The 21,105-nt window shown below is 37.7% G+C and overlaps 1 protein-coding gene across 1 annotated transcript in view; it reads right to left on the minus strand.

Moving 5' to 3' along the window:
• RP1 (RP1 axonemal microtubule associated) overlaps nucleotides 1–21,105 on the minus strand; it is a 255,964-nt gene that overhangs the window by 118,908 nt on the left and 115,951 nt on the right. Inside the window, exons 26-27 of the mRNA XM_058177836.1 lie at nucleotides 11,891–12,116; nucleotides 912–1,066 (exon numbers count right to left, since the gene is read on the minus strand). Of these exons, the coding sequence (XP_058033819.1) occupies nucleotides 912–1,066; nucleotides 11,891–12,116 (381 nt within the window). The remainder of the gene's footprint in view (nucleotides 1–911; nucleotides 1,067–11,890; nucleotides 12,117–21,105) is intronic.

Here is a 21,105-nt window from a genome sequence, read left to right on the forward strand (position 1 = left end):
AGAAGCCAGACCATGCTGGCACCACTGGCTGCTGCGCCACCCTCCAATCCCCACACAAAGCAAGCTGACACACGCCAGGAACACATGACAAGACCTGAGACTCGGAACCAAAGCAAAACCCGGGATGCTGCATCACAGCCATCTGCTCAAGACATCACATCATAGAACTCCAGAGGCCGCAACACCAAAGCTCAGGACATTACAACACAACCTACTACCCAGGATGTTACACATCGCAGAGGTCACATTCCAGGAGGTCACATTCCCAGAACTCAGGACATTTCCAGGAAGCCCATTACCACCATCACATTTCCAGAACTCAGGATGTTTCTGCACAGCCCATTAACCAGGTCGTTACAACACAAAAGACTAGGACCACACCCACACAAGATGCTATGAAACAGCCGACCAATCTGCAAACACCCACTCCATCTACCAATCAAGATGTAACCACACAGCCAACCAACCCGCTCACAGCAACACTCCCCATCTCCCAACCAGTATTTATAGAGAGACGGCAGCTCCGACCACACTTTGCTCGCACAAGCACGAAGCCGAAAGCACCAACCTGAAGATGATGAGTGAGACCTCGTGGAAATATCGCCAAGATACTCTCAACCTTACACGGGGTACTCTCAACCTTACACAAATATGCCAAGACCTACATACCTATACCCGTGAAAACCTACGAAAACAAATATGCATATATGTATATACATATACTTATGCACAGGTTAAAAAGATGGAGTCTGTGTATGTAGATATATGCAGAAAATCTGTCTTGAGTGTCGTCTTCTGTTTTAGCCAACATATACTTTTCAAACTTTATAACTCAAATTAAGATTACCTGAATTCAATTGTGTTGTCAATTACTTATTGATTCCAATCAGATTTTGTATATTTTTCTTTACCTGACCACGCTGAAATGTGACTTTATTAGTGCTTGACTTCTGAAGTTTCCGTTTTCCAGAATCTCCTTGATTTCCAAAGATAGTGATGTTCACATTCGAATTAGTTTCGGCACCTGGCTGTGTCCCAGTGTATACACTGATCTCATAGACTACCACTGAAATGAAGACAAAATGTATTGTTTGTGTGCATTTGTATGTTGTTCATGGCTCAGCAGATATTCATAATAACTTGAGTATTGTGACTAGAGAAACTTACTGAATATTGAATATATATAATTGTTTTTTAAAGGAATTCTGCCTAGTTCTAAAGACTACCAATTAATTGGTAGCTCACAATGCTAACTTCACAATAAAAAGCATCAGGTGATCAAGTGATTTGAGCAGGCAAACCCATGCATTTGAAGAAAATTGAGGAAAAAAGGGAAAGTCCACAGACTAAACTGGAACCTATTGAACACAAAACAAAAAAGTCAGTGAGGCAGAGAGAAAGACAACCAGTAATGAATCAGCTGGAAATGCAAGCACATTAGTGTCCATGGGTTTTATGTTGGGGATCCAGTTTCACAAATACTGCTGCTGCTTATATTCAGAGTTACTTCAGAAATATACATGTATGTATGAGTGTGAATGGAAACTTAAAATCATACATTGAATAAAATGTTGGTGTATTTGGGAACTATAGCAAATATATTCTGTTGCTGTAAAAGAGTCATAATTCGGATAGATAGATATAGAATTGTGAGTCTTTTAAAATATCAAAATACATTTATTAAAGTTCCCAAATACTACAACATTCTAATCAATGCATAATTTTAAGCATCATTTTTTTGAAAGAAGTAATTCTGAAAACAGCCGGCTGCTATCCAGTAAAGCTTATTTCACAGAGGCCCAGCCCTAGGATACAGACAAGCATTTATAAGCTAATTTTTGGAAACATGCAAAATTTTAAATCTTTTACTGTCTGTCCTATACATGCTGACAGGATTCAGTAAACAACAGCTGTCAAGTGAAGTTGATAATAAAATACATGATTCATTAACAAACAAATATTGGATAATAGACATTGCCTTTGAAAGGTTAGGCAAAAATGAGAAGGAAGAAAACACTCGCTCTCTTTCCCCAGTTGATGAGCACACACATTGGGGAATGATTGTGAGAAAATCTTGATCACTGAGTTTATTGGTCTGAAAAATGTAAGTATAGTTTGAGTGTGGTGACAGGTTTATCCTGAGGTCAGCTTCTGATTATATTATATTGAATATCCATTCAATATTAAGACTAAAAGATGTCTGATTATATGTGTGAATATAGGAAATGAAATCTTAACACAAACTCTAGCTATCCGGAGCTGAGATGTCTATAATTGAGATTCTTTGCTTGACCATTCATTTTGGTGCATTCTCCATTTCCCTCTTGAATAAGGAAAATTTAGATGCAAGTCCTAGACAAGAGTTGTCCCGATGTATTAGTGCAGGCCCGTTGTGAAATTTCCTGAACATAGGAAACAGCATAAAATCTGATAAATAATAATCTGTTGAGGTTATTCACTCAAACAAAAGTCTAAAGATATTTCTTCTAGCATGTAGAAATTGGTTTCAATAGCTACATTCTTTCACTCTCTGGAAATACTGTATACTGCACGAATCAAGAAGAGGGCCGTGAAAATATTTGCAGATCCCTCGCATCCTGGACATAAACTGTTTCAACTCCTACCCTCAAAACGACGCTATAGAGCACTGCACACCAGAACAACTAGACACAAGAACAGTTTTTTCCCGAAGGCCATCACTCTGCTAAACAAATAATTCCCTCAACACTGTCAGACTATTTACTGAATCTGCACTACTATCAATCGTTTCATAGCTCCCATCACCAATCTCTTTCCACTTATGACTGTATGACTATAACTTGTTGCTGGCAATCCTTATGATTTATATTGATATATTGATCATCAATTGTGTTGTAAATGTTGTACCTTGATGAACGTATCTTTTCTTTTATGTACACTGAGAGCATATGCACCAAGACAAATTCCTTGTGTGTCCAATCACACTTGGCCAATAAAAAAATTCTATAAAAATAGCGAGGATCAAGCAATATAGCAAGAAGAGAGCAGAAATTAAACAAGTTTAATTAATGCAATCAAGAGTGTACTTCCTGAGGAGAAGGGGTAATGCTTTTTTTGAAATACATGAGATTTGAATATTTGTGGTGCTAAGAGATGGGCTTTAATTAAGCTGTTATGTCACACAGGCACAGTACTGTTTTATTTCTGAGTCAAAACAGTCAAGGAAGAACAGGTAGTATTTATAGTTGGAGAAAGGCAAACTGAAAGCATGAAAGAAGTACTGAAGAAGGTAAAGAATTTGTTCTCAGGCTCTGCTTTGCTGTCTGATATGCTTGCTCTCAGCAGTTCCAGGGTTGAGAAGAACTTTCACATAGGCCCATTTTATTGTACGAGTGTCTAATTTCTTTTGCATTGCCTGCGTTCCTATGTAGTGATTTTTTAAAAACTTTTTATAATTTGTATCTTGTTAAACTTGCCTCCCCTCTGAAAAGTATTAGAAATAGTCTAAGTGGTTGCATTTTGACATTCCAAAGACGATTGTCCACACGACCAATAATATTGGATTTGGGGGCAAATGGATATGGAAAAAAAGGGGGGAAATGAAAGAAAGAGAAGCAAAAGTAGTATGACCACTAGAAGAAATAGTATGAAAAAGTGTTAGAAAACTTAGTAAATCTTCTAATAAAATAAATGGAAAATAGGTATAAGGAAAGTGAATATAGGAGCTGCTTGAAACAGAATTGCCACAGAAGTGTGTGGAGTTACCCTAATGGAAAATATCAAAATGTTACGATAAAGTGAAAGAGGAAAATAATAGAAAAAAATGGCTTGTATCAAAATGATAAAAAGCAAAAGGCACGTAGAATGATAAGATCTTTTTTTAAGAAGATGTTAGATAACATTTGTCTGAATTAGTGTAGGGTTTCCTGTCTGGGCAGGGGATTGGACTAGAAGACCTCTAAGGTCCCTTCCAACTCTGTTATTCTATTCTATCATTGTAAACAATATATCCAAATGAAAGAAAGAATACTTGAATGTAGAGAAACTGCCATGAATGTTGATAGGAAAAATGTTTTAAAATTGGATAAAGCAGTCTAAATCAGGAGCTTTCAACAGAATGAATTGAAGTAAAAATTGAAGTGATCTATTTATTTGGGATAAAACTAAAATAAGGAAACGCTGGTAGGAGGTTTCTGAAAATTATATAAGAAAGGTGTTAACATTTGAAGAGTGTAATTGAAGCAAATGTACTGAGTAAAGCACAGTATATTTGTTTAATGTTCCCTTGATTAATTCAGAAATAGGCATTTTCAGTAAAAAATCTGTTTTTTGCAGAGGTGTCTACAGAGGAAAGTAACAGCATGTTACTTAGGACAGCATAAACAAAGACACAACTCTTTTTTTAAACATGAAGTTAACGATAAAGTTGATTATGTGTTTGCAGCCTCTGTGTTGATCTTATATTTGTCCTAAGGACATCCCTGATCTCTTTTGCTCAAAAATGACAATGACTTTCACCATGTCCCACAAGATTAGTAATACCTGATTATTCTTGAAGATATTGGGAAGGAGAGGAACAGGGTATTCCATTTTATAGTATTATAATATTATTATTGTCTATTGTATTGCTTCTATCACTGCCTGGGGAGGGAGGAGCTAGCGTCCAAGAAAAACAACATAAAGAAAGACATACAGTAAATCTTGTGAGATAGTGCAGCTGGAGAAATGGTAAAAGATGCACGTTTTGCTTATGAAATGTCACCTAAATTCATGTTTGGCAGAATCCTGACTAAAAGCTGATGAGAAGGAATGCTGAGGAAAAATATGGTTTGATGATGAACAGGGTATGTAAACTAAATAGTTATACTTCAATAAATATATTGAGAAGAATATGAATCAGAGATCGAAAGTTTTTTGAACGTTTGTTGATTTAGAGAACACTTGTGATAAAATGAATAAGCATGAATTATAAAATGTTTTGCCTTGGTATCAAGGTGAAGGTTGATTGTTGAAAGCAGTAAGAGTGGCACGAAGTGGAAGTAAACCACGTGTGAGAGAATCAATGCAATCCTCACCAAATGATTCAGCACAGAGCAGGAAAGTTAATTTATAACTTTTATTTATTTATAATAAATGTATAAAGAATGCTTCTGGTGTTAGAGAGGTTTGTTTAGGATGCTTATGTATTTTGTAGATAGGTATTATTAAATGATAATCCAAGTGATTTGCAGTGAAGGTTACATAGTTTGTGTTATGTAACAAGGATTATAGAACTGAAAACTGAAACATTAAAGACAAAATTAATGTATTTGACAAGGAAAATAATATAAATAATTGCAAGTTATAGATAAATGAAAGATTTACAGACCAAACAGATGTCTTTTTAGAAGCTTTACTAAAGATGGGTATATTTTTAGACATGAGGATGTTTGAAGAAAGGTAAGTTAGTGTGTGCTCTATTAGGAGGAATGAATGTTTGTCAAAAAAATCAAAAATTGTGCATCCAAATACATTTCTACCTACTTTCTTATATGAAAATCAGATCGGAGAACATTAGAAGAAACATACAAATTGAATGCAATAGGAATAGGTTACTTATTAGTATGTGTGATAAAATTACTAGAGGATCAAGAATTAATAGATGCTGAAAAATATACAATAAACACAAACTTGATCAACCTGTATTGGGAGGATTATTTTTATTGTGGTGGAGCTTTATTGTCTGGTTTTATTGTTATTGTGAACTATCTAGAGTCTTTGAAGTATGGCGGTATAGAAACTCTATATAAATAAATGTATAAATGAAGGTTTGCCAAAAGAGTGAAAATCCCACAGCATAGGTGGAATTATAAACAACATAAATTGGACAATCAATCAATAAACCAATTTTTATACAGACACAGACAGCATTAATTGGATAGATCTGGTGATATATATCCAATTGGGATATATTGGGGAAGGTGCAAGGAATTTGGACAAAATATAGTTCAGTGGTATTTGCATAAACTACTAATACTAAAACAAAGAAAGAGTAAGATATAGAGAAGAATGAAAGAACTTAAATAGTAGTTTAAAATGAACTGTTTACCATACGACACAGGTTGGATGATTCATACAGCAAATGGAGAAAAATCAAATGCAGTCTTATACATTATATATATTCTGAGAGAATATAAGGTAACAATCTCTAACAGAGTGAGGTAATGAAATGCAAAACAAAGCCTTAATTAAATTATCTTAATTGATAATTCCTGAACTGAAGGTAAACATAAAACATACTTTCTTCTTCTAGTCCATATTTCTAACAAAACAAATCTTTAAATTTAGTGAATAAATTAGTGTCAAAAGAGTTATGTTTACTCAGAAATTTATACTGGATCATAATAAGATATGGAGTGTTGGTGCTCTCTGAATTTGCTCTGTATATGAAGAAAGAAAACAACTACTTGTACCAGTGACGGCAAACCTTTTAGGGACCAAGTGCCCAAACTGCAACTCAAAGCCCACTTATTTATCACAAAGTGCCAACACAGCAATTTAGCCTAAATAATGTTTTACTACCAGTGGTGAGATTCAAATAATTTAACAACTGGTTCTTTCTAATGACTGGGTGGGTGTGGCTGCGGTGGTGTCATATGACTGACTGGGCATGGCCAACTCTACATCACTTGTGTGGGTGGTGCCTGTATGATATGGTTGGAGAGGGAATCCAGGGATCTCTGGTGAGTGGGGTGGGACGGGGTGGGACGGGAAGAAAGAAAGAAAGATCCAACCTGTTTGTGTGTGTGTGTGTGTGTGTGTGTGTGTGAGAGAGAGAGAGAGAGAGAGAGAACACCGCTGCCAGCCCTGATATAACTCTCTGAGATTGGATCAGATCTCTCTCTCTCTCTCTCTCTCTCTCTCTCTCTCTCTCACACACACACACACACACACACACACACACACACACACATGCACAGGCACACACACACACAGAGGTTAGATCGGATCACTCTCTCTCTCTCTCTGCTTTACACATGCTTAGAAAGTCTGCCAGCCCAGCATGCAGCAGACACCCTTTGCTTGCCCCTTTGCCTGGCTTCCCTCTTCCACAATCTCCTCGGTGCTTGCTCACATTCTCCCTCTCCAGTCTAGCTTGACACAGGTGGCAGCGCAGCTCACATTGCCCTTTTCCACCAACCCATTGTTGGTGAAGCCAGGCATCGGTGAGGGCTGGCTTTTTGTCTAGCTTTGTCCGGCTGTCAGGGGTGGGGGAATGGGCAGGCACCTGGGGAAGAGCCTACATCAAGCTAGACTGGAAAGTTGGCTGCGAGAGGGAGAGACTGGGGAGGGAGGGACAGAGTGTGAGTGAGCAAGCCAGCGGTGCTTCCCTCCAGCCTTTGCCCAAAGCCCCCGGCCACACCAGGAGGCTGAAGTTGGAATTTCTACCCCCCTCCAACCCATGCCTACCTTGGCAATGGGACTGTTTCTCTCCACCCCCTTTCCCCCCTTTTGTCTGTTGGATTGGCACATGGGGACAAACCCAGCTTTGCTGCTCATTGCAGCTAGGAATTTGAAAGCCGAAAATGAACGTTTGTGTTGTAGCCAGCTCAGGTGCTAGATCACCCCCTGCAAACTCCATCTCTTGAGGAACCCAGCCAAACTTTTGTGTACCACTTGCTGAGGCGGAGGATGGGGTGGAGCTAATAGATGTCCAAGCTAAGTGTCTGAAGAAGCCGAGCTGGCTGGCAGAGAGGTGGCCCATCCCAACACCAGCAGCTCTGCAGGAAAAGAAACTTTTTTTGTTTTGTTTGCGGACCTGACCCAACCCAGAGTCGTAATAGGCTACAGGAGGAGGATGGGATCCCATCTCCCCCATTGTGAAGTGCACAACTGAAAAAGTTCTCTCAATCAATTCCAACTTTGTGAGATCTTTTTCTTTCGCAAGAAGTTGGAATTGATTGAATGAAACGCGATGGAGAAACATGATTGGAGCTGGACTGGGGTGACTGCATGCATGCTCCCAAAGAGGGCTCTGCATGCCACATCTGGCATGCATGCCATAGGTTTGCCATCACAGACCTATACAATCACATTATCAAAATGTGCCTGACCACTCAACTCACTACAACACAACCACGCTATGAAATAGATAATACTCATACATCAAAATCATCTCAGAAATAACCAATAGACAATCATATGGATTCACTGTAGCATGCAAACCAATTAAAGCCTTTCACATCTTAAGTAAACCAAAAGATCCTGTAGCTAATAAGAAAAACAGGACTTATCTACAATATATAGTAGAAGAACTGTAACACCCACTATGTAAACAGGTGGGCAGAAGATTAGCAGAATGTATCCACAAATACCAAAACATATAGAAAATTACACAACACACTATGACACATGGAGAGATTTATAGTTTTAACTGGGAAACTGTGAGCAACCTCACCCAAGCTAAATCCAAAAAATGCTAGAGAATTCCTGGGAACTCAGCATTCAGACAAATCTGCCATCAATAGACACAGATATAAAATACCTTTATGTACTATTCAAAAGCGACAATAAAATGCTAAGAAGGAAACAAAAAGACTAAATTTCATCCCAGCGATGAAATCTCAATTTTTTTACTACCGGTTCTGTGGGCATGGCTTTGTGGGTGTGGCAGGGGAAGGATACTGCAAAATCCCCATTCCCACCCCACTCTGGGGCCAGCCAGAAGTGGTATTTTCTTGTTCTCCAAACTACTCAAAATTTCTGCTACCGGTTCTCTGAACTGCTCAAAATTTCCGCTACCGGTTCTCCAGAACCTGTCAGAACCTGCTGGATTTCTCCCCTGCCTCATCCTCTTCAGCAGCTTACCTCAGATAAGCAGACAAAATCAAGTAGAAAACAATAACCTAGTCAAAGAATTATTAAGAAACTACTAAAGACAAAACTATACCTCCACCAACATTGGCAGGGAAAGCTACTGTATATAAACAGGGAGCAAACCCTACACTCATTTGCACTGATGGTATTTAGCTGTGTAATGAAATATCTGCAAGCAAACAACCAAGCTCAGAGAACACCAGGGATTCACAGTTCAACCCCAAGCTACATATATTACCTTCTATTGTAATGGGATGTCTTGAATCATTTGTCTCCTTTGATGTAACACCTATTTCCAAGCTTTTATACAATTACCCTTTTACAACTAGAAATGCAGATGGCCCAAAACTGTACTCTCTGTGATAGTAAATGATAGTAGCAAAAATCCATAGTAGGGTTGAGTGTTCTATTGATATTCAACTTAAATGAGCCAAAATCAATAAGTAATTTGAAGTCATAAATGTACAAATTTAGGATGTATCTAACAGCTATAAAAAGTTTCCATTTACTTTTATTTGTCAAATACATTTTAATAACTATAACGTACTAGGAATAGCAAAGATAAATATGTCATTAGAGCGCCAATATTAATAAAGTTGAACAAATATCTTACTTGGAAAAATATTATATCCAACAAGAAGAGTAGTCCATACAAAAACTGTAATAAAAAAACACCTTTTATTTGGCTGCATCCACAAGGCAGCTATTGATATGCAAGAAATTCTGTTTCCATTCAGTTTGTCTTTTTATGTCCAAATACTGCTCAAGAAAAACAAAACTACATTTGACTGAATGCCTTCCTACTATGTGGGCAATAGTTCCCATAATCTCAGGTCAGAGTCTACCTTCACTTATGCTCCTTCTGGATCAGAATATAACTTACTAATAAAATGGAATTATTTATCAAAATAATAAATGTCCAGACTGTAAACCATTAAAAAGAAATGGAACAAAAGTCAAGTAATCAAAAAAGAAAAGACAATAAAGTATAGCATACTCCAAAAAGAAACACTACTGGCTAAACCCAGTCTGACCATCAATAACCGTATCCTAAATTTCTGAGTAAAGCCACTCTAAGGCTTTAAAAGGTTTCAATGGGTATATCCTGTTCTGGAGGCAAAGCAGGGTTGCTGTTCAGCAGGTTCTGACCGGTTCTGGAGAACCAGTAGCGGAAATTTTGAGTAGTTTGGAGAACCGGCAAATACCACCTCAGGCTGGTTCCAGAGTGAGGTGAGAATGTAGATTTTGCAATATCCTTCCCCCAGGAGTGGAGAGGAAATGGGGATTTTGCAGTATCCTTCCCCTGCCATGCCTACCAAGCCACACCACGCCCATAAAGCCACGGCCACAGAACCGGTAATAAAAAAATTTGAATTCTACCACTGACGCAAAGCGTGTATTATATCATCTCTTACAGTAGATCCTGGAACCTAGGGCTGTGCATGCTCTGAAATTATTTGTAGGAGATGCTCTGGAAAATGTGAGACATCAAACTCAGCAACTTAAACCAACTGTGCCTTTATTAGGACTCAGCATGAACTAGAAAAATATACAGTTCACACATCACATAACACATGCAGCTACTTGGAATGAGTTGACTTATGTTCCAGAATGAATTCTTGGGCTCAGATTTGAATCAGAGGAGGGGACCACTGACCACTGATAAGCAGCCATGGTCAGAGTCAGCTTTAGAAAGACAGACAATGAACCGCAAGCTCCAGTGCTGTCAGATTGATTGCCATCCGAGCAGGCAAAGAAGATAGGGCAAACTGCAACAGTAGTCATAACTGCCACTGTTCTCTGAAGTTGAGGGCATGGAATTACTATCCAACACCATCCACCAAGTTTGCTTCTAAAACGGACAGCAAGCACAGGCTCTCCTTTGATGATTATCATGGTTAGCTTCAACTTTGTGTAACTTGAATTATGAACTTTGATTTTGAAGCTGGACCAGCTGATGAATCTGCTGTAAGCTTTAACCCCCAGGCTGCGTCTGATTACTCTCCAGGGTGCCACTTAGATTTTGAACACTGGTAAACCAAGCTTGCTGAACTTTGGAGGGAAACGTGTCTCTATATTGTGTGTGTGTGTGTGTGTGTGTGTGTGTGTGTGTGTGTGTGTGTGTGTTCCCAAGCCTTATTAGAAAAACTTTGTGTATTTGTGTGGTTGGTCTGGGAAGGACATTCCAAAGAACGTCGCCCAAATATTTTGCAAACCATATATATTTCCATAGTTCCATTATTCTGTCTTTTTAGACTATATTATTCAGACTGTGCAATGCACTCTGTAATTATTTTTGGTACTTCAAGTTCTCTTTTACCAAAAGCATAATATATTGATAAATGATAATGTTTACTATGCTAAATTGGGAATGCAGTTGCTTGCCTTTAGTACCTTCGTTTCCCTTTTTAGACTACGTTTTTGGGTTCTATCAATGGTTCAGTACTTCAGAAAACCAACCTAAAGTTTTTGTGACTGTGAATATTTTTAGATATAATAAGTAAGCTTAAATAACATTGGTCTGGCTGATTGCACAGTTCCTCCTAGCTTCCACCATTATTAAATGCTAATTCATTTCCTAAAGTCATTTACATTCTTATTTAATTCACTGTGTGCAAGACTGTGCAAATAATTCTTCTCTAACACACAATATTTAGATAATTGTAACTTGCCAAAGTTCACAGTCTTGTCAAATAAACTTTATTAAAACAGTTCTGAAAGTGTAAGTCTGGATTTCCTCTGTACTACACAAGGGAGTGTATTAATTTATATTTTTCAGGAAATGCTTAACAGAGAATGTAGAAGTTGCTAAAACAAGCCATTGATCTTGGGACATTTTAAATATATTTCTGGAGAGTAAGCACTTGAGCTATTTAGTATTTTGAAAAATACTAGTGAAGTATAATTCCCTAACATCTAAAGTTTTCCTATTCTTATTTTTTTACTTTCATAACACTGTGATGAATAATAAGATGAATAATAAAAATATGTAATTGAAACTAACACCTAATACACATATAGCTGAATTAAAAAGAATTATATATTATAGACATACATGGTAGAAGTTCTTTTTTAGGCCTCCTAATTGGTATTTCTCTCCATGTGTCTCCATCTCCTTGGTCTTCAGATAACCAGCAGTTGATGGGAAAACATATTTCTTGCTCAGATGGCAAATTCATCTTTTGAAATTTAATTTCATTCAGGTACCAACTGGGATTCGTTCCACTGTTGTCATGGCCAATTCGGATTTTATATGGTTCTCCAATATTTTTTAGCTTAACCTGGAAAATATAAATAGATAAAAAAAGCTTTCATTATATTTCAGTTGCCCATACAGATAAATCTAAATAATTAAATGAGATGAAAACAAAATGTTAATAAACAATCCTTCAATAACTATCATTAACATAAAATAAAGATAGCATGTTGTTTAGAAGGCCTGAGGGAAAATAAGACGGTCATAGCCCAACAATGAAAAATGTACTAAAGTGCGTAGCTTAATTTTTCTTAGGACATTTTTCTTAGGAGATGAGATTTCCAGTGGAAGGACAATTACCAAAAGTTCCCTCACCCTTGGATATACTTGCAAGAATTGAAACTGAAAAGAGATGTGGGGAAAAGCTCCATTGCTGATTTTGGAGCTTTTGTGGATACATATTGTATGTCATAACTGTATGAAACTCTTAAATATTGAGGACTCAACCCACATGATTAGAAGATTCTATATAATTCTACTAAAATTTTACATTCAAAGATGAGCCAACTGAGTAAAGTTTAAATGTGTTAATGGCCTTAGTTATTCTTTTACCCTAAATATCATTCCTATCCTGCTTAAGGATTATTTTGCATAAGTATAAAAGTAATAATTTATTTAAAATGCTAACAAGAGATTTAGTGACAGATTATCAAAGACTTCTTGCCTTTACTGCATTAATCCTAAAACAAAACATTTAACAAATACATTATTACGCTAGGTCAAAGCAGTAACATTTGAATACAATTAAATGAAATGAAGAGCCAATATGCTATAGTGGTTAAAACATCAAGCTAGAAACTGGAGGACCATGATTTCTGGTCCCATACCCAGCTGGTTGACCTTGGGTTAGTCACCTTCTCTTAGCCCTAGGAAGCAGGCAATAGCAAACCACTTTTGAAAACTTTGCAAAGAAACTGCAAGGACTTGTCTAGGCAGGGTCCAAGAATCAGATACAATGGAGTGGAAGGGGAAAAAAAAGAGAGATGGAAACATTGGAGTGGGGAACCTATACATGTGGAAGGGTAGTATTGAATTCACTGACAATACATTATGCCAAAGACAGGATATCAGATGAGTAACTACACAAAAGACTTCTTGTAAACATGCACTGAAGCTGAAGAGTGTTATACAGTACACTTCTTTATTTTCTTCTGCTGAACTAGTTAAAGATGCAATGCAAAATATTATTTGATTTTGTTTCCTGAATTAAGGTAAGTCCCAACATCATTAGTTTCTTGTGTATTATTCAAAACCAGGTTTTTGTAGCAGATGACCACATGGAGCCCAAGGGAAGGGTCAAATGGATCATCAGTCATGAGTCCATTTGGGCCCATAAGAGATCTAAGTCTAGCTTGAATTCCTGTGACTTTTATCTACCATCAATCTGCTTAGACTATTAATCGTTCAGATTCTTGTAGCGAGTTTAAGCTTGCAATAAATCTTTATACGCATTTGAACAGCTCAGATCTCCTGATTCCCCTAGTACTTGACCGTTTTGCTGTTAATTTACTAACTGCAACTATGCATGAAGTGCAAATGAATGCCCAGCCTGTTGGTAGTTTCCCACCTTATTCCTAGTCTGGCTTTATATTCCTACCAAGCTCACAGGAACTAAAAACGCATTGCTTATAAAAAGAAGAGAGGCCTAGAGTTAGTTAGACAAACTATGATTATTTTGCTTGCCAAAAATGCTCATTTTAGTTTCATCAACAAGCTGTTAAAATAATTAAACACAGGTGGATATAATCATATTACATATACTTGGATGCCTCTGTTAGCCAAGTTATATTTTGAATATTTGTCACATCCAGCCCAAGAATTATATAGATCAAACCAGCCAAAGTTCAGTTTTTTATTTGCTTACATCATAGACAGAATCTTGCCAAACTAAAAACCCTTACTACTCACATCTTAATGGATATACCTTGGGATATTATAGGGAGAAGCCATACTAATTTTCATCCTCTGCCTCCTATTTAGCTTTGGGCTATATTGCTTCTTATCTGCTACCCACCCAATGGAATTTTCCTTCTTCTTTTTGGAAAATTGCCACATCAATGTAATGCATCACACCAGGCTCTTGTTTTATTTCTTCAGTTGCTCCCCAGCATCTGATGTATTGGGAGGAATGACAGTTACTGATTGGTCCCTCCACATACTTCTACACCAAGAATATCCAAGGACCCGCAAAGGTGACCAAAGTGAATGTTGAGCCATATAGACGCAGTGTCACTTCCCATAGCCTTCCTTCTGGTTCCCTGACCAAATCGCAACTAAGATCACCCACAGCACATTTGTCTTTGGAGTAGCCTTTCTTTTCAATGAAAGGCTACTACCTTTGGGAGCTGAGAGGCTACCTCTTCTTTCCAGTATGAAGCAAGAACATATGAAAAATGGTTGCAGGATTTGGATTTGGCTAGTCTAGAGAAGGGATGTGGTGGCTCAGGGGCTAGGACATTGAGCTTGTCAATCGAAAGGTCGGCAGCTCGGTGGTTCGAATCCCTAGTGCTGCCGTGTAATGGGGTGAGCTCCCATTGCTTGTCCCAGCTTCTGCCAACCTAGCAGTTTTGAAAGCACGTAAAAATGCAAGTAGAAAAAATAAGGACCACCTGTGGTGGGAAGGTAACAGCGTTCTGTGCGCCTTTGGCGTTGAGTCATGCCGGCCACATGACCACGGAGATGTCTTCGGACAGCGCTGGCTCTTCGGCTTTGAAACGGAGATGAGCACCGCCCCCTAGAGTCGACAACGACTAGCACGTATGTGCAAGGGGAACCTTTACCTTTACCTTAGTCTAGAGAAAAGAGGGACTGGGGAGGGGGGATGATGTTTGTGTTTGAGAGATTGTCACAAAGAGAAGGGGCCAAATTATTTTCCAAAGGACAGGACAAGAAACAATGGATGGAAACCTGGAATTAAGGAGAAATGTCCTAACAGTGAGAACAATTAACCAGTGGAACAGCATGCCATCAGAAGTTGTAAGTGCTTCATCACAGGTGGTTTTTAAGAAGAGTCTGGACAGTCACTTGTCTGAAATGGTATAAGGTCTCCTGCTTGAGCAGGGGGGCTGGACTAGAAGATTTTTGAGGTCCCTTCCAGTTCTTTTCTGATTGATTGAGCTTTTGCAGGAAAACTTTAAGTTCACAGTTAGCACTGAATTCTATAAATAGAGTTGAGAAATGGGCCTTTCTGAAGGGTGAGGTTTCAATGAGCAGCTTAATGTTTTAATAGACCACAACCCTGAAACCAAGAAAATAGGCTCAAACAATATCAGCTGCAAGAACAATCTTAATGTGACTACCAGATAACACATGGCTGGCTGCACGCCTTTGATGGCTTTGTTTTTCCCTCCTGGGAACTGAACCTGCTCTCTTCCTCTTTTTCCCTTCAATAATTCCTACCAACCCAATTTCCACACCCCCAAAATCCTGTCAACTCCCAACTATCCATCTCATAATCCCTTTCCTTCCTTGAAAAGATTGAACATTGCCATTTGAGTGACACTCTGCAATTTTTTCCTTGTTACTGTACCATATTTCATATCTTATTTGTGAATTCCTAGTCTTGCATCATAAAAAAAAACAGGCATCCTTCAGCAGCAATTTCACATTTAAAGATTTGCTTGTAAAGAAGCAATGTTCTTTACACCAAGGCTGTTCACTCTGCTCCTTGAGAGTACGTAGGAGTGTTTGTATTACATTTTCATCCACTAGTACAGACTATGTGCCCATATATTTTTAAAAATGCACAAAAACCACCAATTCATCTGTATGTACATAAGCTTCTATCTGTTCTGAACAGTCTGTTCTGAATCTTTAGCTTGTTCAGATTTCCAAATTATTGGAAAACAACCAAAGGATATAGCAGGTGTCATTTGTGTGCCTATTGACAAAGCTTTATCTTCAATTTACCTAGTGTTCCAGTTATCAAACTACCTTTAAGCACAGATTACCAACTGTGCTGAGATGTGCCAACTTATGTGATGTGTTTTGAAGGGGCAGACAACTGAAATCTATACAACTACTGCTTATTCAAGACATTCTGTCAGTACTTACTAACCTTAAGAATATAACTGCCAGTACAATGCAATAAGAGGTTTCCTTTGTCTTCTATTTTATTTCACTATTGCAAGGAATAAGGATGCTTACACATCCATCACTGTCAACATTTCTTATATTTGTACCTTATATAAATGTATTTCTAACATGTCTGCAACATGCAGGAAGTAGGGTGCAGAATTATTTTTCATTCATAGCCACTTCACATCTTTATCAAGAACATCCAGAGTATGTTAGCAAAACAATAGCATCTAAAAGTTATTAATATATTTCGTGCATTTAGGTTGAAAATAGAAGCAACATATAGGGGATTTTTGCATAGATCCAGAGAACCAAGGCAATGGCCCATTTGTTCCCTATATTCTATAACAATGAATTATTAGTTTTTCATAATACTGTATTTTTCAGAGTATAAGATGCACTTTCCTCCCCCTAAAAGAGGCTGAAAATTTGGGTGTGTCTTATACTCTGAATGTAGCTTTTTCCAAACTTTTTTCCAGCCCTAACGAGGTGCTAGCAAGTGAAGTGATCTTCTAAGCTTGCTTTGCCTGCTCTCTCCGACTCTCAGCTGTGCTAGCTCTAACGAGGCGCTAATGAGTAAAGCGATCTCTGTGCTTTGCCTGATTTTCTCATTGCTGCTCCCTCTCAGCTGTGCTTTAGAAGCTGTTTTTTTATCCACAAGCAGGGGATAAAAAAACATGCACGCTCAAAATCAGCAAAGTAATGTGCTGAAGCTGACCAGAGTAAGGATGCTAACCAGGTGAATACCAGGTAGACAGATTATTTTTCCTATTTTCCTCCCCAAAAAGTGTGTCTTATACTCCAGTGCTTCTTATACTCCGAAAAATATGGTAACTAATACAAATGTTTACTTCCATTGACTACATAGGAGGCTAAGATTTGTCATCACAGTGGAGATATAGTTTTTTGCATGAAAATGGTCTCATGTTCAATATTCAGCATCCAAAAATATCCCTCTAAAGAACTGGACAGCTTCACACAAATAACATCCACCAGATTCTGCTGAAGTTGAGCTTTTAAATGTAAACAGACAATTGGGAATATTATTATTTATTTGGAGCTAGGTAGACATGGAAGGGATGCAGTGGCTCAGTGGCTAAGATGCTGAGCTTGTCGATCGAAAGGTCGGCAGTTCAGCGGTTCAAATCCCTAGTGCCACGTAATGGGGTGAGCTCCCATTATTTGTCCCAGTTTCTTCCAACCTAGCAGTTCAAAAGCACATAAAAAATGCAAGTAGAAAAATAGGGACCACCTTTGGTGGGAAGGTAACAGAGTTCTGTGCACCTTTGGCATTGAGTCATGCCGGCCACATGACCATGGAGACGTCTTCAGACAGCGCTGGCTCTTTGGCTTTGAAATGGAGATGAGTACCGCCCCCTAGAGTCGGGAATGACTAGCACATATGTGCGAGGGAACCTTTACCTTTAGGCAGACATGCTGCAACTACAACTGTTCCAATTCTGGGTCTCCACAAGTCTCCATTCCTGATCCAGTTTTCAAAACCTCCAAATTTTGAAGGGTGGAACCATGACAGCAATTAAAAAAAATGTTGTCTAGGCAAAGGATCATACTGTAGAACAGGAGGGAGGGGAAAATCAGTGATTGATAGGTCTTCCTTCAAATCAAACTGAGCCTTGTGATCACTGCTTAATCACTGATGCTGGAGAATGGTGACATCTTGGTAATTACATTTTTTTACCATTAGTTTCACCTCAATTACATTTTCTTATCCTGGTAATATGTTTTGGCATAGAATTTGCTTGCTAATATGGTTTAGTAAGTATTTTATAAATTAATATAAATTAGCATTTTGTATCACCAGCTCAGTTCATGGCAAAGTGCTCCCCCCAAAATCCATATACCGGTAAATTAATCTCACATATATTCAACTCAGTTCATGATAATGTATTCCAAGAAATAAATTCACTTTCTTATTTCTTATGACTCTCCTATCCTTTCCGTGAAACAATCTCAACATATACATGAAATCTGAAAGGAATGTTTACAGAAAATTTCATCACAGATGCTTTTCAAGAAAAAAAAAAAAGAGCTTAGATTGAAAATCCTTGCATCATTCTCTATAAAATATGATGCACTTCAGTGCAATCTAATAATAAGAGAGTTTGCTTATAAATTTCATGTATTCTTTCAAAAGACAAAACCAAAACTGCTTAGGTTTTCTCATGATAGGCTGTTAAGAGAGTAGTAGACTATGGAAGATATATGAGATGACTTGCAAAAAGGCCTAATCAGGCTATCAAGATTAGACAACCCTGTACAGCTGTACAACTAAGTTGTGTAAGATCACATGATGTAAATGCACTAAGTATAAGGCAGCTTATAGATTTATGAAAAGTTGACATTTATATAAAAAATTCCGATACCAAAAGGAAGCATACCTATTGTAACTGAAAGTGCATTTCATGTCACATATTTTATTTTGGGAGCAATTAAATCTATACAATTAATCAGAACAACAGACAAATACTGAGAATGGGAGGTGTTGTCTCCTGTCTTGAAATGAATTCCATTGGTTTGTGCTTGTCACTTAGTCCCAGAGACATTGATTTCTCAGATATCTATGGAACTCACTTCAAAGTTCAAATTCAAGGTCTTCTTCTAATCAATATCTGCACTTGGATTAAGGGAAGTTGACAGTTTTAATTTTTTTAAAAAGCATAATATAATCATTTCTGAAAGGGGGTAAAATGTAATGTTGGTAGTTGCAATGGCTACTACAATACATAATAGTTTAATTTTGTTAACTGTCATCATTTTACATGTCTTTTATATTTTAGATTATGTGAGTAATTGTGCATCTACTCTGCATACTGGTGCCTTTTAGATTTATTGGGTAACAATTCCCATTATCCCATCTCACCATCTTAAGGACATAAAGGCAGTGACATACTTTGTTCTATGTCATCTATGTCATCTGGTATGTTTTATTAATTTTTACTGGATTTACCTGTGGATATCATCTTATGCAGTGTTCCACAGCCTGCTACTCTCTTTTCAAATGTCTTGAACGTTAGTAGGAAGCAAATGTGTTTTTGGTTTATTTTCAGATAAAATGAAAAATCATGCATTTCATAATAAAATAAGATCAAAGTTTTCTTCAAGTTGAGCTGAATATCTGATGACTTCCTGGTTACCTAGCCAATCTTGGCTGAAAAACTATTAATGAGCTTGGTTTTCTAGCTAAGGTTTTTTAGTGGACCACTAGAAAACCATAGGGTTTTACTTTAAAATGGGAAATTGAGCAAGTATTCCAAAAGAAAGTGCCAAGAAAATAAATAGTCAGCTGCAAAACGAAACATCTTGATATGCTTGAAAATTTCTGTGCTAAGCTGGTAATGGAAATGGACTATATTTTGGACAGCTACTAGTGAATTTTAAAATTGTGACCCAGAAGCTTGCTAGTATTTCTGTTCAAGAAGTGGTCTGGGACATATGGCTTGGTAGCATTAGCAATTCCAAGCTACAATACTCACTGAATTTACAACTTTCTGAGCTGATTAAAAGTTTAAAGGAGATCTAAATTTGTTCAAGATTCACAGACCTTCACATAAAGTTTTCTTCTGAATATGAGCTTCAAACATTGAAATACTGAATGGTTTTAAAGAAACAGACATCATCTACATCTCACATGGAACCTTGGCTGTGATTTTCTGGCTGGACATTTTCTTGAATTATTAATGAAAGTATTGTCCCAAAATTAGGGGTTAATATCAGTTATTACGGTCCAAGCTATGTGTGATTCTAGGGGAAAAGGGGATATTGTGCTTTCTTTGGCTTTAAAGATTAACAACTAAAATAAATGCACCAGGCCTCAGTTTGCTAATATAGACAGTCTCCACTTAACAAGTATAGCCTGACCTGTTTAGCCATCCCTCAAAGTTATAATGGAGCTGAAAAAGTTACTATACAACTGGTCCTGGCACTTATGACTTATGACTGTTTCAGCATCTCCACTCTCATGTGATTTGCATGTTTTATTGCCAGCTTCCAACAATGGAGAAGCCAGTCAATGGAAAAGCCTGCAGTAGAATTGCAAATCATAGCAACATGATTTTTATTTGAACAACTGCAGATGATTTGCTTAATGGCCACAGTGGAAGTGAGGCTGCAAGTTTGTGTGTTCACATGATGTTTCACTGAACGACCATGTTGCTAAGTGACAGAGTTGTCAGTCCCACTTTTAGCCATTAAGTGAGTACTACTGGCATCTGCATGCTCTTGTCCTTCTGTTTTTAAAGGACATATTAGCAAGGACTTCCTCTAAGTAGCAAGGTGGCAACCTAAATGAGTCTTTAAATGTTTAAAAATAACTTTCTTCGTTCTCATAATAACAGACTTGTGGATCTATGAGCCTCTCTGATCATGTGGTGATGACATGGTTAGAGATTGGAACTGGCCCTGCCCCTATTTGTCACCTGAAGCTGCTACTTTCTGGTGACTAAGTACTGCCTGAGTGGTGATTTATGGTACTTTTGGCTTGGATTGCATGAGAGCCTGGATACCTGGCTTCTTCAAAGATATCTGCTAACACTATGTAGACATTTGGAAAGCAACAGTAAGTCATTAAAACATTACTTGGATAATGGATGGATGGATGGTAGCTGTTTTGGAAGAACACTAAACTTGTTTTTAAGCACATGTTTAACAAAGAGTTCATATAATGCTAGACCAGTCAGAAAAGGGGGAAAGGTGACTGGTGCTCTTGCTGATTTAAATCAGGGAGGAGAGCCAACTTCTACCAGCTCTTTTTAATTTCATCCTGTCCCAAATCAGTGTGTTCTAAATTTTTTGAAGCTGCTGCTAAGAAAGAGATTTATAGGGCTACACTTTCTTACTGGTTTCATTACCTTGGGAGGAGAAGCAGCCATTAATTTATTAACATGATAATGCCCCATCATGAATTATGAATACTATTT

The sequence above is a fragment of the Ahaetulla prasina genome, chromosome 3 (genome assembly GCF_028640845.1).
Source record: "Ahaetulla prasina isolate Xishuangbanna chromosome 3, ASM2864084v1, whole genome shotgun sequence".
Lineage (NCBI taxonomy): Eukaryota > Metazoa > Chordata > Lepidosauria > Squamata > Colubridae > Ahaetulla > Ahaetulla prasina.